The following is a 26298-nucleotide window of genomic DNA, read 5'->3' on the forward strand; positions in this document are numbered from 1 at the left end:
GCCCGCCGCCCCGCTCGGCCCCGGCGCGGCCGCCCGGCCGAGGCGCGGGGCGCTGCGGGCCCCGTAGGCAGCGTTCCCCGCGGGGAGCAGGGCCGTCCGGGCCGCGGCCATGGCTGCCGCCTGGCCCTGGCTGCTGCTGTGGCTGGGGGCGGGCGCCCTCCCGGCCCCGCCGCGCATCCGGCTGCCGCTGCGGGGCGGCGCGGCCCCGCCGCAGGCTCCCCGGGCGCGCCGGGCGCCGGAGGAGGCCGAGCGTAGCGGCGGCGGCTTCGTGGACATGATCGACAACCTGCGGGGCAAGTCCGGGCAGGGCTACTACGTGGAGATGACGGTGGGCAGCCCCCCGCAGAAGGTAGGGCCGCCCGCCGCGGGGGGGGGGCGGCGGCCGGCAGCGGGGGGAGCCGAAGGTCACCCACGGACCCGGGCGTGCTGCGGGGGCCTCTCGGTGCTGTGCGTGCCGGGCTGCATCCGTGCGCCCGGCCCCGCAGCCAGCCGGAGGATGCTGCCGCGCGGCTGTGGGCGGCGAGGGGCTGGCGGGGCTGCCTGCGCCTGCCAGCATCGCCCGGCTGCGGGCATGTGCCGGCACCCAGCCTGGCCCCTCCGGAGCCGGGGGTGCGCCAGAGGCTGCTGTTTGTGGGGCCGGCTGCAGGCCGTGGCTGCTGCAGGGCCATGGGCGGCGTGGGGAGGCAGGGATGCCCGCGGGGCAGAGCCGGTGCATCACCAGGCTCTGCTCCATCCCTGCAGCAGCATCCCTTGTGTCCAAGAGCTCCCGTGTGCGGCACCATCTGCCCCTGTGCTGGGGACAGGATGGGTGCCGAGGTGCTGCCTGGACCAGCTCCTCCCCTCTTTTATGGGTGAGCTCACTCCGATTCCTGCTGCCGAATCCTTTGTGCACGCACCATCACCTACCGCTGCCTGCCGCACATCGGGCCTGTGCTCCAGGGTCCCCGTTCCAGCATAGGGCTGGCTCCCGCACACCTCCCACCCGCCACAGAGGCTGGTGCTGCCAGAACACGCAGAGCCCACGCAGTCTCCGAGATAAAGGCTGGCTTCTCCCCTCGAGCCGGCTCCATCCAGCACGGCACGTGGTGGGAGAGAGCAGCACCAGTGGGATGTGAACCATGGACAGGGGAGGGAGGCAGGAGTCGGGTCTCGTGGTGTCCCTGCGTGCCTGGGGATGTTGAGGGGGAAAGGGAGGAGATTATTCCTAACATCTCGTTTCCAATGGGATTTCATCATCTCCTGCCACGTGTCGCAGCTGCCACACAACTGCCCTGCGAACCACCTGTTTCCAGGGCGCTCCCAATCCGCTCGCCCTTTTGGGCAGCATCTTCCAGCCTTGGACTCTATCCAGACGTGAACGTGGTGCGTGTGCAGGCGCGTGTGTGTGCGCTGAGCTGGATTCCTCCAGGCGCTGCAATGGAATCAGGAGATTCACATGAAAGAAGAGAGCAATGGCTGTGCATATGCAGGAGGACAGGGAGCGTGTCTGTCCATAGGGGTGCTCAAAGGCACACATGCGGTCTGGGCACCCCACTGTGCCCCCTGCTCCATCTCCCTCCCACCATTCACCTTCTCTGCGATGAGAGCAAAGTCCCTCCCTGCCACCTGCATCCTCCTCTCCCCGCAGCATCAGCTCTGCAGGGGAAACCCGTCTCTGGGGTACCCCGGGGCCCAGCAGAGATGAGCGGCGTGGAGCAGATGGCCCCTACCCACTGATCAAACAGAGCCGCCCTGGGAATGGTCCCGGTGCAGCAGGCGGGGCTGGAGATGCTGCGTTGCCATGGGAAGGTCGGGATGCGCAGTGGGCTCCCAGCAGCTCCTGGTGCTCACCCAAGGGGACAAACGTGCAGCTCTGATCTTTCCCCACGGCCTGCAACGTCCCCCTGGGCCAGATGGCAGCCTGGGGTCGGGGGACCTGTCCCTGTCCCCCCAGCACATGCTGCCTGCAGCCACCCTTGTCAGTGCGCCGGGCAGGAGGCTCCAGTAGCTGCAGCCCAGTGCTTCTGCGATGAGCACGAGCTCATCACGCTCCTCCTCTCCCCTCTGCTCCACAGATTAAGGGCTGAAGCCCCGTGGTGCTGGTGCTGCAGGCAGGGTTCAGCTGGGGGCAGGATGTGTGCCAACCCCTGCCTGAGCTGGTAATCCCGGGCACAGGCAGAAGGGAACTGGGAGCAGAGCTCAGCATATGGGTGGCTGATTAGTGGGGCCAGCGGTGCGCAGTGCTGGGCCATCAATCCTCCCAGCAGCTTTGGGAGCAAATCAGGTTTGCCAGCGAGGGGATACAGGGACCCCCTCTCGCTGCTGCTCCCTCCAGCCCCACACATGCACATGGTACAACAGCCACCGTGTGCCTGCTGTGGGACTAGGGAAAGCAGCACGCACCTGCAGAGCCAGCCAGAGCCGGGTGGATGGTACAGCAGGGTCCCACTGCACTCTGACCACCCGCCTCTCTTCCTTCTCCAGCTGAACATCCTGGTGGACACAGGGAGCAGTAACTTTGCTGTCGGAGCTGCACCTCACCCCTTCCTGCGGAGATACTACCAGCGGCAGCTGTGAGTACGCTGGGGGAACACAGAGAGCACAGGGGTGCAGCCCTGGCCCCACGCTGTCCCTTCTTGGAAGCATGGGTCCACACAGCTCTTTGATGCCATTGCAGGTCCAGCACCTACCGCGACCTGCGGAAGGGTGTGTATGTGCCCTACACCCAGGGCAAGTGGGAAGGGGAGCTGGGCACCGACCTTGTCACCATTCCCCACGGCCCCAACGTCACCGTCAGAGCCAACATCGCTGCCATCACCGAGTCAGACAAATTCTTCATCAACGGCTCCAACTGGGAAGGGATCCTGGGGCTGGCGTACGCCGAGATCGCCCGGGTGAGCCCTGCTCTGCTCAGTCCCAGGGGCCCAGCTTCCAGCTGTGCTGCTGACCTCGAGCTCCAGCAGCACACAGAGCTGGGGGCACAGTGGTCCCAGCAATGGGAGCTGCCCTGGGCATGGAGAGCCCCTGGAGGAGGGATAGCACTGACATCCCTGTCCTGCCTCTGCTCTCTCCTCGCACCAGCCCGACGACAGCCTGGAGCCCTTCTTTGACTCCCTGGTGAAGCAGACCCGGGTGCCCAACATCTTCTCCCTCCAGCTTTGCGGGGCAGGCTTCTCCCCCAATGAGACAGAGGCGCTGGCATCGGTGGGAGGCAGCATGGTGAGTGCTCTGCTGCAGGAGCACCAGGGAGGCCCCCATGGAGTGTGCCCCATCGGAGCTGGCAGGGCACCATGGCATCCCCTTTCTGTCCCTGCTGCAGATCATTGGTGGCATCGACCGCTCGCTCTACGTGGGTGACATCTGGTACACACCCATCCGGAAGGAGTGGTACTACGAGGTCATCATCGTCAAGCTGGAGGTCAATGGGCAGGACCTGAACATGGACTGCAAAGAGGTGAGGGGACAGCGGGGCACCTGCTTTGTCACTGCTGCTGGAGCATCCGCCGTCCTGCTGAGGGGCTTTGGGAGGGGAGCGAGGCTGGGGTCTGCATCTCGGGCCCTCCTCCTCTGCCCCCAGTACAACTATGACAAGAGTATCGTGGACAGCGGGACCACCAACCTCAGGCTGCCAAAGAAGGTGTTTGAGGCTGCGGTGAAATCCATCAAAACGGCTTCTTCGGTCAGTGAAACCCATCCCTCCGGCCCCTGTGGGCACGTCCCCGCGCCAGCACGGGGCTGCGGGCAGCGCGGCTGCCTGTCGCCAGCCTGAGCATCAGTGCTGCCCGCCCGGCACGGCTCTGCTCACCTCCCTTCCCTCCGCAGACGGAGAAGTTCCCGGATGGCTTCTGGCTGGGGGAGCAGCTGGTTTGCTGGCAGGTTGGCACCACCCCCTGGCACATCTTCCCGGTCCTGTCCCTCTACCTGATGGGGGAGGCCACCAACCAGTCCTTCCGGATCACCATCCTGCCCCAGGTGAGCGCTGGCCCTGCCTAGTACCGCAGCTGGGTGGGCGCAGCTGCCTGCCCCATTGCTGCTGGCACCTCTCTTCCTGCAGCAATACCTGCGCCCCGTGGAGGACGTGGCCACCTCTCAGGACGACTGCTACAAGTTCGCCATCTCCCAGTCCTCCACGGGCACCGTCATGGGCGCCGTGATCATGGAGGGCTTCTATGTGGTCTTCGACCGTGCCCGCAAGCGCATCGGCTTCGCTGTCAGCGCCTGCCACGGTGAGGGCTGGGCCTGCAGGGGGGGAGAAGCCGAGGGGATGTGGGCATGCAGTGACCACGGCCCTGCCTTTTGCCCCCTCAGTGCACGACGAGTTCCGGACGGCCGCGGTGGAGGGGCCCTACCTGCACTCCAACATGGAGGACTGCGGCTACAACATCCCGCAGACGGACGAGTCCACCCTGATGACCATCGCCTACGTGATGGCAGCCATCTGCGCCCTCTTCATGCTGCCCCTCTGCCTCATGGTGTTCCAGTGGCGCTGCTTCCACTGCCTGCGGCGGGACCACGACGACTTCGCCGATGACATATCCTTGCTGAAGTGAGGGTGGAACGCAGGGGCGGCCCCAGGGTGCAGGTGAGGCAGTGGGGCAGGGACAGGGAGGACCTTGCTCTGGGGGGCTGCAGCGTGGAGCAGGGCAGCGGCGTGGGGAGCACAGACCCTCCTGGCCCTGAGGGCTGTGCCTGCGGGGGAGTCACGCTGATGAGCCATCCCCTGCCTGGCCCCTTTCGCCCTCCATCCCTGTGCAGCGTCCCTTCTCAGCCCACCCTGCAGCTCTCCACGCAGGGAGCTGTGCATGTGTGCGCTGTGCTGCAGCCGTGCCTCCCCGTGCAGCTCCCTGCCTGGATACCTGCTGAGCCAGGCTCCAGAGCTCGCATCGCTGGAGCCTCCCAGCCCCAGCCCCAGGCTTTTTGGAGACAGCCACGCAGGACCAGCCTGGGGCTGCCCAGACAGGAGCTGCCAGGGGCAGAGCTTTCCCTCCCACCCTCCTGCTCCCCTGGCCACCACCTGCTCTAGCCATTTCCCCTGCTCTGTGCGAGTGCCACCAGCACAGGACTCCCTGCCCTCCCGGCTGCCTCGGGACAGGCAGGAGCACGCAACCATCTCAGCCCGCTCCGCTTTCGCTCGCCACGTTCCCAAGGGGATGGGAACAGCCTGGGCCCCACGGGGAGGGACAGAAGGACACGGCGCTCCCCAGCCCACCCGCCCGTTCAAAGCCATAGGGGAGCCCTCGCCTCAGCCCCTGCCCTGCCTCACCGCCAGCGAGCCCGCGGCCGGGCACAGCAGCTCCTCTCTGCTCCCTCTGCGTCCTCGTCCGTGTACCCCAGCCCTGGCTCCGGCTCCCGCGGCGCAGGCACCCGCAGCTCTGGGACTGCAGCATTCCTTCTTTTTTAAACCCAGTTGTATCTATTTCTTTTTTATATATCTGATGCGAGTCCCTGGCAGTGCAGCTGCGCCCATCAGCCTGTACATAGCAGGTCCCACGCCGCGCCCCAGCTTCTCACCTGTACCATACACACATATAGCTCTATTTTTAATTCCAGCGCTGAAATTCGACCGCTCCAGCCCCAACATCAAGGGGTTTGGTTTGGGTTTTTCTAAATCTCTTTAGTCTCTGCTCAGTCCTGGGGCCTCGGCCTCAACCCATGGCCAGGGCGTGCCCAGCAGCGTCCTGCGGGAGCCCTTTGTGGATGGGAGGTGGGCAGAGCTGGTTTTGGAGGAGGTGGTGATGGAGCCAGAGGGATGCAGGAGGATGGAGAACGCAGAGAGCAGAATGGACACTGAGCACAGGAGGCACTTTTGTCCTCACTGCGTTCCGCTAGCGCAGGGAGGAGTTCCTGGTCCGTGAGGACAAACCTGCCGCTGCAGGCCGCTTCCCCTGGCGCTGCAGGCAGCTGGGAATGCCGCAGCTCACGGCTGCTCCACCTCGGACAGGCAAGTGCTTTGTTGTAAACACCAAACTTCACCCGTCCAAGGGCAGCAAAAGACGGGGCTCCCTGCGGTGCCGGGGCCCAGGTGGCAGCTCGGGCAGGGCAGGGCTGCTGGAGCCACCACATGGAAAGCTTGGAAAGCCGCTCCTGCAGTCACGCAGTGCTTTGGGAAAGCTGCAAGCGAGCCAGTGCGAGGTGGGAGGAGGAGACGGGCGCAGGGTAGGAGCAGGCACTGCCGCAGCCCGTTCCATGCACCCGCTTCACCAGCAGCGCTTGCAAGCAGTGCCCGCGCCATGCCTGGCTCCAGCCCTGCAACCATCCAGCCCTGCTGCTGCAGCAGCGCGGGACAGCGCATGGACCTGCCCAGGAGCCGGGACCCCGTGCTGGAACACTGCCTTAACCCGCGCTGGCAAGCGGCTGCCTAGGAACACGGGCTGTGGCCTCACCCCGGCGTGCTGCACCCCAGGGGCTCAATCTGTGCCGCAGCCCGCAGATAAAGGGGGGAAACGCAACAGAGCCAGTGCGAGACTGGAGCGGTGCTGAGCACCTCGAAACCCCACCGAAATCCATGGAGAAGGGTTGGCGCGTCAGCCCGGGCTTCAGGAGGAAGTACAGGAGAGATAGGGAAGAGCAGCAGGATGGTGCCTCCGAGCTGCAGCACCAGGCACAGCCTCTGCCCCACAGGAGGGCGAGGGGACGGGATGGGTACCGCCGCTGTCGCTGCAGGCCCCAGTACTCTGTAACCTATTGTCTGTGTAAGAACAATGAATGTTACCACAGTAAATTATTATTACATTAAAAAAGAGACCACAAAAGCTGCTGCTCGCCTGCAAGCTGTTCATTGCCCAGTGCTGGCTGATGCCTGGGGCATGGGGCAGTGAGGTGCCCTGGGGGGGGAATGGCTTGGGGCAAGCACGGAGCTCCAGGAATGCCAGCCCAGAGCAGGAGCTTGGCAAGAGGAGATGGTTATGGGGAGCATCCGCAGCCCAGGCTGCCTGTTGCCACTCAAGAGAAAGGCTGCGAGCTAAGAAGTGAGGAGCAGCACCAGGTCACTGCATAATATACACACTTTATTTATGAATTTGTATGTATACAGACTTTCTATACACACATTACCTATATAATAAAAATGTACATGTGTATACATGGCCGTATAAATATAGAGCTGTAGAAATCTTAGAACTGATCCTGTCTATTCACAGCAACTCCCCCTGTGGGACCGCTCTCTTCCAGTAGCGTCATTTGAGGCTTGGGCAGAAGGGGCAAGTGTCGTTCGTGTTGGTTTGAGCCCAGAACTTGATGCACTGGAAGAGAGCACGAGTCAAGAGCCACCAGCACAACGTCCGCGGGCCGTGACCGCTCCTTCCTGCGCAGCGCTGCCCAGGGCGCTCGCTTTAAGGGACGGTTTCATCCTCACCATGGTGACAGCCTCCATCCTGAGGCCACCCCACGGAGGGAGCCCCCTTCACACCAGCAGGACCATCAGGCCCCCCTCAATACACCATTTGCCTAGATTTGCCCAGCTCAGAGCACAGGAGCTGTTTATCGGTCACATCCTGCTCCAGGCAAGCTCTCAGTACAACAGGGACTCGCTACACACACCCGGGGCCCCGGGGGGGAATCTGCGCTAGGAAGTGTGACGAGGAACACGTAGCACAGTGTGGGAGCACTCACCTCCTTGTGCAGCACGTGCGAGCAGGCCATGGGGTGAAGGTCACCGGGCTGCACCAGCTTCTGGCACATGAGACACAGCTTGCAGGCAGCCGGGCTCTGGGACGAGCAGTGAAGGGACAGAAAGGAGACAGAGAACAGAAGTCAGGCACCCCGGCTGCAGCCAGGGCCGCAGTGCGACCAATTCCTGCCTCTGACTTCCATGGGGATGGCAAAGTGCTCCAGGAAAGCCCAAAAGCCTTACGTGTGCTGCTGTTCCGGGGTAGGCCACCTGGGCCGGGGGCAGGAACATGGGTGTGCTGATCTGGGGCAGGGGGGCAGAGAACATGGGTGCCCTGATCCGGCTGAGAGGCTGCAGCAAGGGAAACAAGGTGCCTCAGAGAAGCCCGGAAGGAAAGGGCGCATGAGTTTCCCCAGGGAAAGCTGCAGTCACACAAGCATCCCGTTCCCACCTGAGCCCCGGCCGCTGCCCGCTCCTGCTGCTCCGCCAGCTTGGCCGCCACGAGCTGGTTCAGCTCCTCCATGGTCAGGCCCGCCATGGTCCTCCGGGCAGTCTTGATCTGCTGCAGGATGTTGGTGAGCTGGGCCCTGCGTGGACAGCAGCCTGCTAAGAGCTCCCAGCGCCGCCGGCATGTGGGGCACCCCAGATGCCAGCAGAGCAGCGGGTGCCCCCAGCACAGCCCCCCCCAGGAAGGACACCGCCAGGCACGCACTTGTTGCACTGCGGGAAGCGAGTCAGCAGCTTGTCCAGGAGCTTGTCCAGCTTGTCGGCCGGCTGCAGCCTCTGGAACTCGGGGGCGACGCTGACGCCTGCCAGCCCCGGCGGCGGCGGGATGGAGGCCGCGGGGGCCACATGAGGGCTGTGCGTGCCCATCAGCGAGGCCACCACGGGGCTGTTCCTTCCCTGGGAAGCGGGCAGCGGAGGGGAGGGCTGGTTGGGCCTGGAGATGGCAGGGTTCAGGAGGGGAAAGGAGAGCGCCCGGGGATCAGCGCTCGGCATGACCATGGGCACGGGGACCGGTCCGATGGGGAACGGGAGCCTGGGAGTAAGGGAGGGGTTGGGCTGGAATGCCGTCAGCATGAAATCTGTCTGAGAAAGAAAAACAGGGGGAGAGGAAAAGGCTGGTTAGGATAAACCCATCGGGAAGCAGAGCTGAGCGCCCTCCTCCCCAGCCAGGCGGGAGCAGCACTGAACCACAGGCACTGGTGGCTCTACTGAAGGCAAGGGGATGGGACCCTTCCCCTCCTCTGCAGGGAGGCACAAACAGAGGACAAGCACAGGCCCCCAGGAGACACAGTGCCCCTCAGCCTCCATCGGTGCACGCAGCACAGGCAGAGCCAGGCACAGGCCTGGGTGCCACAGGGACCCATCTGTGCGGGGCTGGAGAGACACTCACCTCTGAGGGCGGAGGGGGCAGCGTTGGCGTGGGGATCTGCGGGAGACTGCTCAGCTTGGTTCCGTTCCTCACCATCTGAATGTGGTCGTTGAACTGATCCTAGCCCAGGGCACAGAAACAGATGTGCTTCGGGAAGAGTCTGCTGAGGCAGATTCCCCTGCCTGGGCACAGCACCGCCAGCCCCAGAACGGCTGCAGGCCCTACCCTGGACACCCTCTGGTTCCACAGGAGTCAGGGAATGAAAAGCACCTGACAGGAGAGACAGAGTAACCGCCTCTGCACTAACAGCTTCCACCCCCATGGGGCTTGTCCACACACAAGCCGGAAGATGCAGCAATCGCTGCTGCTGCTTACAAAGGCAGCGCCCGGCTCTTGGACACGCATCTTGGTCCTCTCCCCAAAAGGGCTGTAACTACACGCGAAGGAGCACCACTGCAAAGAGCTGCCCAGTGTCAGGCTGGGAGCCTGGGGACTTACTCGCACGCTTTCCTTGGTCATTCGTATCCTGTTGAGCCTCATCTCCCACTCCTGCTTCGGCCTCATGGTCTCCAGCGTGGGTGGCGCAGACCTGCAAGCACAGCCACGCTCTGCCACCGGCACCGCGCTCTCCCGGGCAGCACAGCGGGGAGAGGTCACCCCCAAAGGCTCCTGCACCCCCCTGCTCGGCTGGTGGGAAGAGGGGCTCACACCCCGCGGGAGGAGAGCACATGGTGCCACCAGAGTGCATTGATCTGGCGGGCAGACCCAAGGACATGGGCTCAACACTGTGCCCACAGCACTCAGCCAGGGCACAGCATGTGCTCAGCAGGCAAACAGCAATGGGCAGTAAGCACAGCCCCACGTATCCTTGCTTTGCAACACGACTCAATCACATGAACTTAGTAAGCAAACCACAGGAAACCTCGATTGCGGTCAAACCGCCAGTGCAGGCAGAGGAAGAGGAGATGGGCACACAGGGACACGCGTTACCTGCCCTTTCTGAGGCTGCACGGACTTACTTGAGGTAGGTGAGGTGCAGCTCTGCTTCTTTTTCTGCCTCTTCTAGTTTCAACACCAGCAGCTCCTTCCGGCTCTCCAGAGACAGGATCTAGCAGAGAGAGCAGCAGTCCTTGTGCTCCCTTGTTTCTCCTGGGACCATCACCTCCTCACTGAGCCATGACTCCAGACTCAGGTTTACTGCACTGGTACTTGTTTATCCCCTCTCTTGTCCCACAGTGAGGGGACAGCCTCATACCGCACCCGCCCTCACTTCCCACAATCATTCATTAACAATCTGGGATCTGACAGACGCTCCTCAACACCTGTCTGCAGGTAAGGCATCACCTCTGCCTTCCAGGCCCGTTCTGTCTCCTCAAGAATGTTCCTGTTGATCTCATTGTGCTGGTTCTTCAGCTTATCCAGCTCCATCTCCCACAGCTGCCTGCAGACAGGAACAGAAGCCAGCTCAGGCACTGGACTGGCGTGGAGGGGACCTGACCAACTTCCCCTGCGCTGGAGCTTCTCTGCCCAGCTTTAACCCACCCAAGCGTGCCAGAGTTGAGAGCAGCTGTGCAGCTCTGGGAAGCACACAGAGAACAGGAGTGCCCTCACTCTGGGAAGCTGGAATTCACTCAGGGGTAGCAGTTACAGCCAAGTCAATCCCCCGAGCACAAACTCTAATCCTAGGGGATCTTTATGTCACAAGTATCCAGGAGCCTGTGACCAGGATCAAGGAGGATTTACTGCAGAGACAGGGCTGCTGGAGGAGGAGGAGATAAAACCCAGGCAGCGCCGCCCGAGCGCTCTCTGCAGCCCACCCCGCCAGCAGCACTGGATTCATTCTGAGGCCAGGTGACTGGAGGGAAGAGAGAACCCAGCAGCGTTAACGCGGGAAGAGCCTCACTTCTCATCAGACTGCTCTGCGATCAGCGACGCAATCTTGTTCTCCTTCTCCTCCTGCTCCTTCAGCAGCCTGCGCAGGGGAGAAAGGAGAAGCAGGGTCACGGCTGTGGAGGGGTTATCAGCAGCCCTGAACCCCACTGCGAACACCTCACTGGCACAGGAGGCTTCTCACCCCCCGCTTGGAGGCCGCCCCGTTCACTGCCGTTTGAAAGCAACCACTGACATCCTCCAGAGCAAAGATTCTGCTGTACCATGACACTGCACAAAGAGCGTGGCATAGAACCAGCACCCGCTGTGGGGAGCTGTGCCGCGCTGCCAAGGCAGCTCTGCGACTGGGGGCAAGAGGAGCTGTGTTCTTGGGGCTGTTACCAAAGCGGCGTTATCCCAAAGCATCACCGAGCCCTCGCAGTAAACATCAGCCCTTGGTGATGCGACAGGATGGCTCCGTAAAGTGCAGGTCCAACACCCAAAGGAACCTTCACATCTGTACAAATAACTTGTGCCTTGCTTGCATTAGACCCCCCCCCCCGAACGCAGTGAGGTTCTTTGCCCCAAGCACGCAGCCTCTATTGCAGCAGAGCCTTGGAAAGGCTCACGAGACCCTGCTCCAGCACTGAGACAGCAGCAACAGAGCCGAGCTGCACATCACCCTTGCCAAGCACTGTCCACCCGTACACTGAACCAGCAAAGCAATGCCCCACTGCCCCAGACCCACTCGGAGATGCCCGTAAACCACTGGTGCTGTGTCTGTGGCAGAGCCCTCCAGAACCAGACAGGTCTGTCCAAAACCACTCACCAAAACACTGCTTCCAGTGACCCTGTTTTACTGAATCAGGTGCACATCAGGGTCAAGCAGTGCCTCCCCCCCAAGCAAACACTTTCTCGTCCATCCAAATACCTTCTGCCTTTCTCACAGAGTTTCTCAATTTCTGCCTTCAGATCCTGCTCTTTCTGCAGGAATTCTTTCTTCTCTTTCTCCATCTTCTTCTTTGTCTCTTCTCTCTTGATTGTAACGTCTTGAATCGCCCTCAGGATCTCCTAGAGTCAAAACGAGCACCACGCAAACAAAGAGCGAAATTCCCGAGTAAGGGTTTTGGTTCTAAACCCACCCCGGTTTTAATCAATGAGGCCAAAGCAGCCGCCTCAGTCGGGTAAGAGCGGTGCCAAGGGAGGTGAGAGAAAGAGAGGACTGTGCCGCATACCTGGTGGTTCTTCATCTCCTCCTCCCTCCGCTGCTGGAGCTGCTTAAGCTGGACCTGCAGCTGGTTCTCCACTTGCCTCTGTTTGTCCAGCACCTCCTGGTAGCGCTCCTTCAGCAAGGCCCTCTCAGACATCATCTTGTCCTGCAGCACAGCGTGGCAATAGAGGGAGAACCTCCCCCTCCCCTCGCGCTACCACGACCCGGGCACACCAGGCGCGCTCAGCAGTGGGGAGGAGCCCAGGATGTGCCACGGCCAAGCAGAAGGCACGGTTAAATGAACGCCTTCTGCTTCCGAAGCTCGGGCTCCACACGGGCGAGGACCAAGGGACGCGGAGCCCAGAGCTGCCGCAGGCACTGCGCATCCCCCTTCAAGGCGCGCCGCCCGAGAAGCGCGGGGCTGCTGGACTGATGGCTGCGGACCGCCCGCGGGCAGAGCCCCGGCACGGCGCCCAGCAGCGATACCCACCAGGTTCTTCTCTATGTCCTGGCCCGTGTTCACCTCCATGTCGGCCGCCTTGAAGTCAGTCTGCGACGGGAGACCGCTGCCGTCAGCGCCCCGCACACGGCGCAGGCCCGGCCCGACACCGGCGGCGCGGCGGGCACCCACCTGCACCGCGATGTTCTGCGAGGGCCTGGCCGGGGCCGCCTCGGGGCCGGGCTCCTCCGCCGCGCCGCCGGCCTCCGCGCCGCCGGGCCCGGGCTCGCCCCCGCCGCCGGCCGCCACCAGCTCCGCCTCCGCGCCGGGCCCGGCCGGCGCCGCCTCGCCGGGGCCGTCCGGGGCGGCGAGCGCGCCGCCGCTGTGCGAACAAACGGGTCGGTGCGCGGCCGCTGCCCCGCCGCGGCGCGCCGGGCCCAGCACCTACCTGTCGGGCGGCGCGGCGGGGCCGGGCTCGCAGAGGCGCGGCGGGGCGGGCGCGCCGGCGGGGCCGTCGGTGGGCGCCTGCTCCAGCGCCATGGGGCGTGCGGCAGCGCCGGGCCCGGCGCGCAGCGGAGCGGACGCCACGGCCCGCGCCGCCCCTTCCGCTACGGAGCGGCGCGGCCGGGCCGCGGGCGCCGCCCTGGCGGAGCGGAGGCCGCGCAGGAAGTGACGGCGCTGTCAGCGGCCGCGGGGTTCCGGCAGCGCCGGGCCCTGCCCGGTGAGCGCCCGGCGGGACGGGAGCGGCGGCTCCGCTGCCGGGGGTGCCCGGCCGGGCACCGCAGGGGGGGCCGGGAGCCTGCAGCGGAGAGCGGCCGCGGCGGCCCCGCGGGGAGCGCCGGGCTGCGGAGCTCCGCGCAGCGCGGTGCCAAGCGGGGCAGCGGGGAGCGCTCCCCCCCGCCCCGTCCGCCGGCAGTGCCGGGGCTCGGCGCCGCGGTCCCTGGCGTCTCGGAGCGGGTGGGCAGGGGCGCGGGGGGGCTGTGGGCGGAGCGGGGGGCGACCCCGACCTGTGTCCGTGGGGCTGCATGGGGGCCGTGCGGGGACAAGGAAGCGGCTCCTCTTCTGCAGCGCTTGCGGTCCGTCGGGGTCGGTCCCGGCGCGGTGCTGCGCCGCTGGGGAGGAGCCGCTTTGCCACGGGCTTTCCTGGAGCGGCGAGCCCGGGGCCGTAGAGCTCCGCGGGACCTGCGGGGGAGGCTGTGGCCGCCCTGCTCCGACGGGAAGTTTCTCACCAGCTTTCCTCTCCCCCGCTCGCAGCCCGCCGCTCTGATGCGGCAGCGGCAGCGGAGGGCGCCGCTATGGAGCGCAGGGATGGAGGCCACGCTCTGCATCCACACGTGCCTCTGGCTCAGCGCCGCCTGCGCCCCGCTCGGCCCGTCCTGCCCCGGGGAGCCCACGGGCGCTGAGCCCCGGCCCGGCGAGCTCAGCTGGGCCGTCAGCCTGGAGGCGCCCGAGGACGAGCTGGAGCAGCGCGCCGAGGAGCTGGCCCGCGCCGCGGGGCTGGTGAACGTGGGCCGCGTCGGGGAGCTCCGGGGCCATTACCTGTTCAGGGCGCAGCGCGGCGGGCGCGCCGAGGCCGTGAGGCGGGCGGTGGACGCGGTGCTCGCCCGGCACGGCAGCGTGCGGTGGCACGCGGAGCAGCGGCTGCTCAAGCGCTCCAAGCGCAGCCTGCACTTTAACGACCCCAAATACCCGCTGCAGTGGCACCTGGTGAGTGCGGGCCCTGCTGCCCGGGGCGGGGGTCGTGTCACCCCGCTGCGCAGCCCCGTGCCTGATGCGCTGCTCCGCTCCCCCTCTCCCCCGGCTCTCCGGTGCTTAGAACAACCGCAAGAGCCCCGGGAAGGACATCAACGTCACGGGCGTGTGGGAGCGGAACGTGACGGGGCGCGGCGTGACGGTGGTGGTGGTGGATGATGGCGTGGAGCACACCATCAAGGACATACAGCCCAACTACGTGAGTGCGGAGGGCACCGGGCGCTGCCGGCCCCACAGCCTCGGCCAGGGTGGGAAGTGCCAATGGGAAAGCTCTTCCTGGGGTGCTGTGCCCCGGGCCCCCAGCCTTTGTGCTGCCCATAGCTGCTTGGAGGTGAGAGCTGGCTGCCTCTGACCCGCAGCAGGTGCTGAAGCTGCCTCTGCCCATCCCGTTGCCGCAGCAGCAGGCAGCAGTGTTGAGCTGCAGCCCTGCATGGGTGCCTCCTCCGAGTTCCCACCACATCCAGGCTGTGTTGCTGCCCGCTCTGGAGTCCTGCTTTTCCCAAGGACAGGAGCGCAGCGCCCTGAGGGGTGACTGTGGGTCTGTTTGCAGAGCCCAGAAGGCAGCTACGACTTGAACTCCAACGATCCCGACCCCATGCCTCACCCCGACGAGGAGAACGGCAACCACCACGGGACGCGCTGCGCCGGGGAGATCGCTGCCGTGCCCAACAACAGCTTCTGCACCGTGGGAGTTGCCTACGGGAGCCGCATCGCAGGTGGGTGCGTGGCGTGACCGTGGCACCCGCAAGTGCTGCCGTCGTGCCTGGCCTGGGTCAGCTCCGGTGCTGTGGGGCTATAGAAGGGCTGGTCCAAGTCAGCCGGATCCCTCTTTGGGATGTTGGGGAAGGAGTTCTCCGTGGGAGCCGCTCCCTGGCGCAGTGGGATAGCTGCGTGCTGGGGTGGCTTTCCCAGAGCCCAGCCGCAGGCTTTGGGCAGAAGCACATCCGTGCATCCCCAGTGCACAGCCCGGCCCGGGCCGTGACAACGTGCCCGCTCCGGCGCGCCGCAGCCCGGACGCGATTCTCTCTGCGCTCGGCAGATGGTGCCACGTTCCCTGGCTGTGACAGCGGGATGCGAGCGGGTGTCCGGGGTGCCAATGGGGTACAGAGGATCGGGAGCTCGCAGCTCTGCCCCGCTGCCCTGCGCTCAGCGCTCGGATGTGGCAGTAAAAAGCCGCGTGTGCTGCGTCAGGCGAGCGCTGCGATGGGTGGGTGGGTGCGCTGCTGCTAAGTAGTCTTAATTGAGATGCGTGTGCCTGGTTTCATCTGTAACGTCCTTTGCCAGCCTAAACTCTGATGCAAAGCGGTAATTATCAGTGCTTTGGGGCGCTGCAGACTCAGCTCTGAGCTTTGTTGGCTTTGCTGAGGGGTGACCTTGCCCTCCTGCTCCATGCGCAGTACTCAGGGTGTCCTGCGCCTCCTGAGCCATCCATCCCAAAACTGCTGCTTGGTGGCTTGGGAAGGGAAGCGATTGCTCCACGCAGAGATCAGCCCTGAAAGCAGTGGGGTGATTGAGGCTGGGGCGTGAGGAAGCCCCTGGGGAGCAGTGCTCTGGGAAGGGGGCTCAGGGGCACACAGGAGTGAGCCCAGCCGGTGTTTGGCTGTGCTGTCACCATCACCAGCTTGGTTCTGGCAGCGGGGCCAGGGGCCTGACTTGGCAGAAAGCTACGTCCAGCACATGTGGAGCTGCGCAGGGTGCACCGCCAGTCCCTCACTCACACGTAGCCCCCATGCACTGAGCTGCAGGGTTACAGCTCCGTCAGGCTGCGAGGGTCAGTGTCCTGGTGGGAGCTCAAGGAGCCTGTTTGCTCTGTTGGTACAGCTCGCTTTGATCCGCTGCCCTCATGTTTGTTGTCCTGTGCCCTGCAGGCATCCGAGTGCTGGATGGGCCCCTCACCGACAGCATGGAGGCCATTGCCTTCAACAAGCACTATCAGATCAATGACATCTACAGCTGCAGGTGAGCCTGGGGACGGGGCCGCGGCTCCTCCTGTGGCTCCAGCAAGCCTTGAGGCACCAAAACCAGCACCGTCGGTGTGTCCATGAGAGTGCCTCCAGGGGGTCTGTTAGGAGCAACATCAGCATTCCTGATACCGGGATCTGGCTGCCCTCTGTGCTCTGCTGGGACATGTCCCACGGGCTGGCTGAGCGGGAGGGGGCACTGTGCCCCCCGCTGTGGTGGGGGAGCCCCCTCTGGGCACTGGAGTGTGTTTGAAGCTGGCTGTTAACTGGAATCTGAGCCAGGGGCACAGCTCAAGCGTGGCAGCCCTATCCCAGCAGCGAGGGCCAGCCCGGTGGATCCCTCCGATCCCAGCCCTGTACTGGGAGCACCAAACTGCAGTGGGCGGGGGAGTTGGAGCCTGCAGCTCCTGCGCTGTCACTTCCTGGTGTCTCTCTTTGCAGCTGGGGTCCAGACGATGATGGGAAAACCGTGGATGGCCCCCATCAACTGGGAAAGGTAAACCCAGCCCCAGCAGCTCGGGTCACCCCGGGGTGACGTTGCTGGGCTGCAGTGCACGTCTCCTTGCTCCCGTGGCTGCCCGCAGAGGTGTTACCGTGCTGGGGAGAGGTGACGTTGCTGTGGGAGGGCAGTGTTCAGGCAGCATTAGCTCAGCTTCCCAGGGAGAGGCTGGGTCCAGCAGGAAGAGGCTCTTTCGCAACCTGTGCTGGTGTCCTCACAGCCTTGGCAGCCCAAGGGACGCTCTCTGCTCTGGAGACACACTGTTCCTGGTGCTCAGGGTGCTGCTCCCGGCAGAGAGCGTGCCTTCGGATGCTAGGAGTGAGTAAGGCAGTAAATGCACCCAGGTGCCATGGTGAGGGGTCACAGCGGCTGCCCCAAACCGGGCAGCACGTTGCTCCTGGGATGCTGTTCTGCTTCATTTCCCTTTTGCTTGGCAGCCCCTTGCTGTGCTTCTGTAACCACAAGCTAGCAGGCAGCGCGGGGAGCAATGCTGACAGCCGAGCTGTCGGTCCAGGATGACAAATGGTTTCCAGTTCTGCAAGTTAATCTGCTCTCTTCCTGCATGCAGAGGCAGCTGCAGCAAGCACTGGGACGCAGGGTGCAACAAAGCAAAGCTTGCTCTGCCGCAGCACGGTGTGTGGAGGCCTCTCTGCCTGCTGCAGTGCCTGCCTTCACCTTTGTGTCTCAGTGAAGGCAAAGCCGTGGGGGCTGGAGCCTTGCAGAGAGGCCACGTGTGGGTAGTGCCCGTGGGCAGGAAAGCCTTGAAGGGCCACCTGCAGAGTGAGCCTGTGAAGCTGGGGGGGTGCTGCTGTCCTTCTGGAGGTCGAGCTCCGGCCTGGCTCTGTGCTCTCGTTACCTGCAGGGTTGCTTTTCTTCTCCCTCCTCTCCCTTTTAGCGCAGCGCAGGCTGACCCTCACAGGGAGCCATAGCCTGGCCATTCCCAGATGCTTCCCTTCTCCGCAGGCTGCCCTGCAGCACGGCGTCATCGCAGGTCGCAGGGGCTTTGGGAGCATTTTCGTGGTGGCCAGTGGCAACGGCGGGCAGCACAACGACAACTGCAACTACGATGGTTACGCCAACTCCATCTACACTGTCACCATAGGTGAGGGGGTGTCTCCTGTCTCATTCCGTGCCACAAGTGTTCCACCTTCCTGGCTGGAAGCTGGCCGGGTAGTGGGAGTCTGGGGGAAGGTGTCTGTCCTCTGGGAAGGAGCGTGGCAGTGTTCACCCTCAAGCCTGCAGTTTGCTTTGCACCCACAGAGCTAGAGGAGGCCAGAGACATTCCGGTGTGCAGGCCCCTGGGGCTGGGGCTGGGACAGACACTGCCGTTGAGGGAGTGACTTGAAACGCAGCATCCCCACCATGGGCTCGAGGGCAGGAGCTGCGGCAGGGGTGGAAGATGAAGGCTCCCTCCAGCCCGTGCCTGCCTCTCTTCCAGGTGCGGTGGACGAGACAGGCTCCATGCCCTTCTATGCCGAGGAATGTGCCTCTATGTTAGCAGTGACCTTCAGCGGTGGGGACAAGATGATGCGGAGCATTGTGAGTACCGCATGGGGCACACGGCTTCCAAGGCTCTGGAACAGCGCGGAGTGGAGAAGGGACAAAGTGCCTTTGCCTGCCGCGTGTCTGCCTTAGGCTGGTGGTTGGGTTCCCTTGTGAGGCAGAGATAAACGTGGGGTTTATCTAGGTCCTACAGAAGCGGTGCTCAGGGAGGCAGCTTCCTGTTTGTGGCTGTTGCTGTGCTGTCACCGTCAGCCTGCCACTTGGAGCGCGGTGACCTTCCCTTGCGAGGGTGCGCGTGGGCGCACCGAGCTCCCAGCCACGGGTCCCAGGCAGAGCCAGAGGGGACGAGCTTCGTCCCAGCTGTGCGTGTGCCACCTGTGCACGCTGAGGAAGCCTGGAGCGAGCCCCCTGTGCCACTGCGGGCTTTCCTGGAGGGAACAGGGGCTCAAGCCGGCCGCCTCGCCTCTGCTCCCTATGGGCACAGAGCATGGACAAGCGCTGCGGGCTGGGAGCAGCGTCGGGCTCTGTGAGCTGCTTGGCCCCATCCTCTTGTCTCTGCTGGCCCGTGTGCCTCTCCCCCTGCGTTCTGCGCTGTATTTTTATCAGCTTTTCTCTCTTTTTTTGCCAAAAAATGACTTCTTGTCAACAAAATGTCCTTTTTGCCCGAGCCAAGGAGCTGGGCCTGGCTCCACCAGACCCCGGGCTGACCCAGCGCGTTCCTATGCCTGGGGGGGCTGTGAGCCAGTCCTGTCCTGCTGTGCTGGGTCTGAGGGCCCGAGCCACCCTGGGCCAGTTGGGATAGATGGCACTGCCTGGGATCTCCCGCTGGGAATGCCCAGAGGCTGGGTGAGGCAGCGCAGCTCCAGGGGATCCGTGCCTGGCTACGGCTCAGTGCGATGTGCCTGGAGGAATGGCTGGGAATGTGGCAGGGAAAGTAAAACCCAGAACGGCGCTGGTTCTCCCTTTCCAAAATAGCTCCGGTTGTCCCAGGCTGGTTTGGAAACTCCTGGCGCCAGGGAAACAGGGAAGAGCGGCCAAGCAAGGGCTCTGCTGTGTCTTCAGCACCGGTTACAGGCTTCTGGGTTGGTTCAGCTTCCCCGGAGCCTGCCGCTGGGGCCAGTGCTTGCAAGGTCTCGAAAGCCCCTTCAGTTCAATTCCTGGCCCCATGGGGCACTGACGGAGGAGCTGGTGTTCCTCGGGGGGGGCAGGACGGTGTGCCGCGTGCCAGGACACCGTCCTGCTCCTTGGCAGCACCACAGCCGCTCCTTTGGCCAGCCCATGGCACGTTCCAACCTGCACACCCTCTCCGGCAGGGTAACGTGCCCTGAATGCCCTTTCCGTGTGCCGCGGTGGTGTCAGAGTTAAGCTCTCAGCAGCCTTCTGCGGGCTCTCTCTTTTACCAGCCTATAAACCCCTGTGGTTTCCTTAATGGGAAGAATTTAATCCAGCTCCTGGCGCCAGCTGCATTTCCTCCTGCAGCCGATGCTGCTCGGGGGGTTCTCTGTGGGACGTGCAGCGCCTGAGCACACAGCGTGAGGGAGTCGGGCAGAGAAGGCACCAACCCCACGGTCCTGGCGGTGCTGGCTGTACCCCATGGGGAGCACAGGGACACGGGCACGTCCGGCTTGCAGTGAGGTGCCATCATTTGGGAGCGCCCCACTGGCTCTTTGAGGCTCCGTGCGGTCCCTCTGCATGTGCTGGTTGTGATGCTGTGGTCAGCAGTGAGAGTGGGGAAGGTTCCAGACTGTAACTGCCATGGGTTTCCCCTGGAGTTGCTTAATTCAGGCCCGGTTCCTCTCTTTCCCTAAAGGGGATGATCCTCATTCGTTGCTTCTCAACTGGGATGCCTCATCCCTGATGCGAGGTCCCTGTGAGAGGTGGCAGCAGCTCACTGGGTTGCTGGGTTGGTCCTAGGGCAGCGTGGCTGTGCCTGCGTGCAGGTACCCTGGAGAACACTCGTGATGCTCCAGTCCGGGGCTGGGCCTCTCCCTAAACTGGTTTGCATGCTCCGGGGCAGAGATGTCCCCTCTGAAGCCCCAGGGAGGTTGGTTGAACCCAGAAGCTTCTCACAAGAGCTGGTCCAGCTTCCGTGGTCAAGCTGGATGTGCCCTGCACTGCACCGCTTGGATCCCAGCTCCAGGCGCTACCTCCTGCGGTGGTGCCCTGGTGTCCTGCCCTGCTTGTGCTGCTCCTTGCTGGGTACCCACGTCCTGGCTGGGAGCTGCCTGGGAAGCATTTCCAGCCATTCCAGCAGCTAATCCCTGACCCTGTCCCACTGCCCTGCTCCTGTCTGAGGGAGGGTGATGGGATCTCTGGCTGCCCCTGCTGTCTCCAGCCTCATCTCAGCATCCACAGGCAGAGAGCTCGTGTGTGCACATTCCTGCCTCCGGTCCGGGGGTAGCAGCCCGTGCAGAACAGATGCTGGGAGACAGGCAGATGAGCTGGGGGTCACGGGGGGGGGGGGCAGGGACCACCTCCCGTGCCTTTGCTCTGGAGGGGGGATCCTTGGGCATCCAGAGAACGACCTTGTTCCATCTGGAAGCCTTGTGAGGAGGGGGACAGGCTTGGGACACTGCGTGCTGTGTCCTGTGAGCATGGCGGAGCTGGCACAGCGAGGGGCTCCGGGCTGCACCTATCCCAGCATGGGAGCAGTGTCCCGACCGGAGGCATCTCTGTTCTCTCGCAGGTGACCACGGACTGGGACCTGCAGAAGGGCACGGGCTGCACGGAGGGGCACACCGGCACCTCAGCCGCTGCTCCTCTCGCAGCCGGGATGATCGCGCTGATGCTGCAGGTGCGGCCCTGCCTCACCTGGAGGGATGTCCAGCACGTCATCGTCTTCACCGCCACCAAGGTGAGCGCTGGCCCTGCCTCCCTCCACCCCTGCCCCTCAGGGGAGCTGCGGCACGGCCCTGGTCCTGCTGCGCGCATCCTTGTGTATGTCTGCCTGCCCCTCTATAAATCTCTCGCTTGCCTGGCTCCCAAAGGGATTACGTTTTCCCCTCACCCCGTGTTCCTTCCAGGAATGTGGCTGGAGCGCTTTCCTCTGTCAGCATAATAAATGGGGTATTTGCCTCAGGAATGCCTCCATCTGCCAGGGTACAGGTCTTCCAGGGGCTCACCATGCCTCGCACGCACTGTGTGCGCGTGCAGCACATCCCTGCCCGAAGGGAGGGATGCAGCTCCTCAGTGCCACCGCACAGCCCATGCAGGGGGAAAGCAAGGATCTCTGCCCTGCTCCGGCCTTTCCTGGGGCTCCCCAGAGAGACGGGCTCTTGGGAGCACATGGAATGGAGAGCTCGGGAGCAAACAGCCCTTCCTTCCGCTCGGCCTCCGCTCCAGCACAGCTTCACTGCAGGGAGCGGGAGCAGGAGGGGAACTGACTGGAGCTGCCCGATTCGGCTTCGGGACAGGGCTTCTTCCACACCCTCTGGCAGCAGGAGGCCGTGTCCAGCCCGTGCTGTGCTCCCTTTGGCGCAGGGCAGTGTTTTCCACAAGCGCAGGCCCGTCTTGCCGGAGCGCTACAACCCGATAAGTGATGGGACCCAGATCGGCCCTGGCCCGGCTCCTGTTGATTTAAAGGACTTGGTTCCTTCTCACCAAGCTCCTGCCATCCCATGGGCTGTGCTTGAGGGAGCAGGGAGCAGCTGGGATGTTTCAGAACAGAGGCATTTGTGCCCTTTTGTGCTGCTTGATTTCCTTTCTGAGGAGCTGGGAAGCCTGTTTGTGTCGGGACCTGCTTCAAAGGTCAACCTGTTTCTGTCTAATAAGGCCATGTGGGTTCCTTCCCTCTGCTGCTGGACGTTCCTGGGCCTCCTTCCCTTCGGGCCTGGCTCCCTTTGCCGTGGGTTTGCCCCCGGGGTAAGGAGTGCCCTGTGTTTCACTGCAGTACGAGGACCGTCACGCCAAGTGGGACACCAACCGGGCGGGCTTCAGCCACAGCCATCAGCACGGCTTCGGGCTGCTGAACGCCTGGAGGCTGGTGAACGCTGCCAAGGTAATTCCCTCCCCGTGCCACCACGGGCACGGCTCCTGTGCTGGCAGTGCCATGGGGAGGCACTGGTGCTGTTGAGGGCCAGCCTTTGGCCATCATCTGGCCAGCCCTCGCTGTGAGGCTGCTTTGGGTATGAAGTCATGAGGCTTTCGGCAGAGCCTGCGACCTGCCCCAGCTGCAGCGCTCCCAGCACTATATATAGCCATGGCGAGAGCCTCCGCTGCTGGGCCACAACAGCTCTGATTCATGCCTTGGGCAGCTCCATCAGCACCCTCCTCCCTGCACAGGGTCTGCAGGGAGGGCACCGTGCCCCAGGCAGACAGGGGCTTTGGAGCTGGCAGCCCTGAGCTCTGCATCCTGGCGCTGCCGAGGCAGTGGCGTGCTCAGAGCAGGACAGGGCATCCCCATCCCTCCCTCCTGGTGAGGGCAGGGCACATCCCTTTGGCACTTGGTCCTCGCTCGTGCTCAGAGCACTGTAGCTGTGACGGTCACTGCTGCTGGCCAGCGATGCCCCAGTTTCACAGGGCTTTTCAGGCTGCTCTCTTCCTGCAGGCCTTTGGGTTCTGCTATGAACGCCTTTAACGTGCCCTAGGGGAGACTGAGATGAGCTCTTAGGCAGGAGCTCTTCCCTGTGAGGGTGCTGAGGCGCTGGCACAGGGTGCCCAGAGAAGCTGTGGCTGCCCCATCCCTGGCAGTGCTCAAGGCCAGGTTGGACACAGGGGCTTGGAGCAAGCTGCTCTATAGTGGAAGGGGTCCCTGGACTGGATGAGCTTTAAGGTCCTTTCTAACCCAAACCGCTCTGTGGTACTGTGAGTCTGTTTCCTGCCCTGCTGTACCTGGGGTTGAAACAGAACGGCTTCAAGTAGCTGCTTAAAGCCACTTGGGTGATGGCAAAGACAAAGCCAGGATGGGGAGTCCCAGGCTCAGCTGGCCCCTCCAGCCCCAGCCCATCACCTTCCTGCCACTCTTCCAGCCCCATTGTGCTGCTGGGGTGCCCCAGAGCAGCGTCAGGACAGAGCCCCTGGCACACTGACAGGGAGCAGCTTCGGGAGCAGCGGGAGGCAGAGATGGGGCGTGCAGGGAGCATGGGTCCTCGTGCTGGATCCTGTCCTTTCCCCTGCAGATCTGGGAGTCGGTCCCGTACCTCGCCTCCTACGTGAGCCCGGTCCTGCGGGAGGGCCGGAGCATCCCGCTGCTACCACGGGAGCTGGAGGCTGCCTGGAACGGTGAGAGCACGCGCTGGGCGCACCGGGGCCGCATCCAGCCTGGGCCCCGTGGCGTGGGGCAGAGCTGCCGACAGCCAGGGGCTGTGCGAGGGCACCAAGGGGTTAAGCATCGGCTGCCTGGGCTTCTTCCTCTCTGCTTCCTCTGCCTTCCCCAGGGGAGCTGTGTGGGTCCATGTGGTCCCCTCCCCATAGCTCCATCCCACGGAGCGATGCCTTTGCGGAGCCAGACAGGCACTGGGAGCGTGGCCGGGCTGGGCAGCAGCCAGACCTGCTCCTCTGGCTCTGACCATTTTAGGTAATGCTCCAGCTCCTGACTTGGCCTCCCTCTGTCCACATAAACAAGGCGCTGCTCCGGCTGCTACCAGTGGGAAGCAGAGCTCGGCCCCAAGCCCTTCCCGGCCCCCAGCATGGCCACAGCGCCCTGGGCGGGCTCCTGCGCCCACAGCCTGTGAGTCAGGGCTGGGAGGGAGAAGGTTGGGTGTCACGGAGCCCATGGCACGAGACGTGCAGGGCTCAGCAGGGCCCCGCTTGTGACACGAGGTTTGGATGCAGGCGAGAGGCTGCTGGTGGACGAGAGGGCAGGGCCTTGGGTCCCTCCTTGTGAGCAGGGCAAAGCCTGGGCTCCTGTCACCTTCCTGCTCCGGGTGTGCTGGGAGATGCCCAGGAGCCAGCTTCCCTGCTGCCGTGCAGTTGCCTTTCACCCCTCCTTCCCCAGCACCCCCTCCTCAGCCCTTCCTCCCCATCCTTTCCATGCTGGCTGAACTCAGGCAGGGGACAGAAGGGCACGGAGATGCGCACGTGTCTCCTGTGCAGTGGGGGCTCCATCCCGACCCCTTGCCCTTCCCCAGTCAGCACCGCCGACCTGGAGCAATCCGGGATGAGAACCCTGGAGCACGTGGCTGTCACCGTCACCATAACCCATCCCCGCCGCGGCAACCTGGAGATCCGGCTCTTCTGCCCCAGCGGCATGATGTCCCTGATAGGCACCGCCAGGAGCATGGACTCGTGAGCACGGGGGGCACAGGGCAGGACACCCACCGGCGCCCGGCCCAGCCCCTCTCAGGGGTTGTTTCTCCTCCCCCTTTGGCAGGGACCCCAATGGCTTTGCTGACTGGACCTTCTCCACGGTCAGGTGCTGGGGCGAGGAGGCGCAGGGCACCTACAGACTGGTCATCAGGGACATGGGTGAGTCCTGCCCTCGGGCCCTTCACGCCGCAGCAGCTCCGCGTGGCACAGTTCCCACCGGACCGTCCTGTTTCTTCCCCAGGAGATGAGAGCCTGAGGCCTGGCACCTTGAAGCAGTGGCAGCTGACCCTGTACGGCTCCTCCTGGTCCCCAGCGGAGATGAAGGAGCGGCAGAGGTGGGGCACCGCAGCCCTGTCCTGGTGGGGAGATCATTAATGGAGGGCTAAGGGGCATCATCCTGGGTCACTGCTCGGGGAGCAGGGCTGCTGCGAGCTGCGTGGAGCTGCAGCCTGGCCGCCGGCCCCTAGCACAGGGCCATGGGGCTGCCCTCAGTACGCACCACGGGGGAGCTGCGGGCCGTAGAAGACAGCCCAGCGGCTGGGTTTGACCCAGGGGAGCAGCCCCCAGTGGTGGAAGAGACCCTGGGGACCCCCTGTGTGCCCTGGGGCCCCTCCCGGAGCTGCCCTACCCGTGGGACGCTCACGTGTGCCTCGGTCCCACAGGCTGCTGGAGGAGGCCATGAGCGGGCAGTACCTGAGCAGCGACTTCTCCCTGCCCTGCCCTCCAGGGCTGGAGATCCCAGAGGAGCAGCGCTTCACCATCACAGCCAACACCCTCAAGGTGAGCCTGCCCTGGGGACGGGGACACTGGCACCGAGCAGGGGGACCCCATCCTCTGCCAGGAGGGAGGCTGAGAGCCAGCCCCACTGATCCTCCCGGTGCTGAGCCTCAATGCAGGGCATTGGGGCAGGGCTTTGTTTCTGAAGGGGCTTCCTCCCCTGCAGACCCTCCTGCTGCTCGGATGCTTTGCCGTGTTCTGGACGTTCTACTACATGCTGGAGGTTTGCCTGACCAGGAACAACGTGGGGCTGGACCTGGCCTGCACCGGCTCCACCGCCTGCAGGCGGTACCAGCAGGGAGGGAAGCACAGAGCCCTGGAGAGCGGCCTGGAGATGGAGTCCGTGCCGCTGTACCGGGAGAAGGACACGGAGGACGTGGAGCTGGAGTGTGAGCACCCGGAGCCAGCCCGGGATGGGGAGGACCGGTCCTGGAGCCCCAAAGTGCCCAGCAGCCGGGAGGCGACGGCAGAGCTGCTGGTGGAGGACAGGGAGCAGCGGCCGTGCTAGCTGGGGCTGGGGGTGCGGGCTGTGACACCCCCTTGGTACGGGTACATCCTGCCCTGCACGGGCAGCACGGGCTCCCCGGGCCCTGTGTCCTGCGGGAGGTGGCAGGAAGCGGCTCAGGACCCAGGAGGAGGAGTGCTGGCAGCGGAAGGGGAGCTGCCCCTTCCCTCGCTCTGGAACACAAAGCAAGCCTTAAACCTATTCCTAAGGAGCCTGCCCTGCAGTGATGCTCAGGGCTTCCCCACGGCGGTGCCTCCTGCGAGCCCCCACGCACGCCACTGCTTCCATGGCCGGGGAGAAGCGTTGCTTTGGGCCTGAACCCTGCAGAGCGAGCCTGGACACTGCGGCAGGGCCCCCACAGCGCTGCCATTTCCTGCCCCACTGGGCTGGGGGCTGGCCCGTGCCCACCGCTTGAGCCCAGCTTAGGAGAAGGGAGCCTTGTGCCCACCGCCATCCTGTGCCCTGTGCCCTGTGCCCTGTGCCCTGTGCCCTGGGCAGGCAGGAGGCATCAGGGCACCAGTCCCTGCTCCTGGTGCCCGGGGTGGACGAGGCAATGGGTGGTGCCCGCAGTGGG

At 64.2% G+C, this 26298-nt stretch overlaps 3 protein-coding genes and 1 long non-coding RNA gene across 12 annotated transcripts; 2 read left to right on the forward strand and 2 right to left on the reverse strand.

The window, feature by feature from the left end:
* Positions 1 to 94: 94 nt before the first annotated feature.
* Positions 95 to 6734, forward strand: BACE1 (beta-secretase 1). Of its 2 annotated transcripts, XR_010616516.1 has the most exons (10): positions 95 to 349; positions 2464 to 2552; positions 2657 to 2873; positions 3061 to 3198; positions 3299 to 3433; positions 3557 to 3658; positions 3802 to 3951; positions 4034 to 4205; positions 4288 to 5920; positions 6187 to 6734. XR_010616516.1 is itself a non-coding variant. In XM_065697416.1 (9 exons), the coding sequence occupies exons 1-9, from the start codon at positions 110 to 112 to the stop codon at positions 4527 to 4529; spliced, it is 1485 nt and encodes a 494-aa protein (XP_065553488.1). In that variant the 5' UTR covers positions 95 to 109; the 3' UTR covers positions 4530 to 6734. The 2 variants fall into 2 exon arrangements, 1 of the variants encoding a protein (XP_065553488.1); XM_065697416.1 differs by having other exon boundaries at positions 4288 to 6734.
* Positions 1131 to 2872, reverse strand: LOC136023195 (uncharacterized). Its single transcript, XR_010616522.1, has 3 exons — positions 2383 to 2872; positions 1283 to 1411; positions 1131 to 1168 (listed from the first exon to the last, which is right to left on the reverse strand). It is a non-coding gene; the product is annotated as an uncharacterized LOC136023195 (long non-coding RNA).
* A 231-nt stretch (positions 6735 to 6965) lies between the features above and the next one.
* On the reverse strand, positions 6966 to 12786 carry RNF214 (ring finger protein 214). Of its 2 annotated transcripts, XM_065697418.1 has the most exons (14): positions 12674 to 12786; positions 12533 to 12592; positions 12068 to 12208; positions 11764 to 11903; positions 10867 to 10935; positions 10308 to 10404; positions 9983 to 10071; positions 9462 to 9552; positions 8985 to 9083; positions 8301 to 8677; positions 8040 to 8175; positions 7832 to 7939; positions 7591 to 7686; positions 6966 to 7220 (listed from the first exon to the last, which is right to left on the reverse strand). In XM_065697418.1, exons 2-14 carry the CDS (start codon positions 12569 to 12571, stop codon positions 7155 to 7157), a joined length of 1548 nt encoding a protein of 515 aa, XP_065553490.1. In that variant the 5' UTR covers positions 12572 to 12592; positions 12674 to 12786; the 3' UTR covers positions 6966 to 7154. The 2 variants fall into 2 exon arrangements, with proteins under 2 accessions (XP_065553490.1, XP_065553489.1); XM_065697417.1 differs by lacking the exons at positions 11764 to 11903; positions 12068 to 12208; positions 12533 to 12592; positions 12674 to 12786 and adding exons at positions 11038 to 11123; positions 11235 to 11323 and having other exon boundaries at positions 10867 to 10969.
* A 326-nt stretch (positions 12787 to 13112) lies between these two features.
* PCSK7 (proprotein convertase subtilisin/kexin type 7) lies at positions 13113 to 26200 on the forward strand. 7 transcript variants are annotated; one of them, XM_065697409.1, is made up of 17 exons: positions 13114 to 13202; positions 13736 to 14188; positions 14298 to 14432; positions 14784 to 14949; positions 16102 to 16192; positions 16636 to 16690; positions 17657 to 17795; positions 18132 to 18232; positions 20883 to 21050; positions 22086 to 22193; positions 23314 to 23416; positions 23712 to 23864; positions 24265 to 24421; positions 24507 to 24601; positions 24684 to 24777; positions 25105 to 25222; positions 25386 to 26200. In XM_065697409.1, the coding sequence occupies exons 2-17, from the start codon at positions 13748 to 13750 to the stop codon at positions 25725 to 25727; spliced, it is 2466 nt and encodes an 821-aa protein (XP_065553481.1). In that variant the 5' UTR covers positions 13114 to 13202; positions 13736 to 13747; the 3' UTR covers positions 25728 to 26200. The 7 variants fall into 7 exon arrangements, with proteins under 7 accessions (XP_065553487.1, XP_065553481.1, XP_065553484.1 ...); XM_065697412.1 differs by having other exon boundaries at positions 24549 to 24601; XM_065697413.1 differs by having other exon boundaries at positions 23760 to 23864.
* Positions 26201 to 26298: the final 98 nt, after the last annotated feature.

The sequence above is a fragment of the Lathamus discolor genome, chromosome 17 (genome assembly GCF_037157495.1).
Source record: "Lathamus discolor isolate bLatDis1 chromosome 17, bLatDis1.hap1, whole genome shotgun sequence".
NCBI lineage: Eukaryota > Metazoa > Chordata > Aves > Psittaciformes > Psittacidae > Lathamus > Lathamus discolor.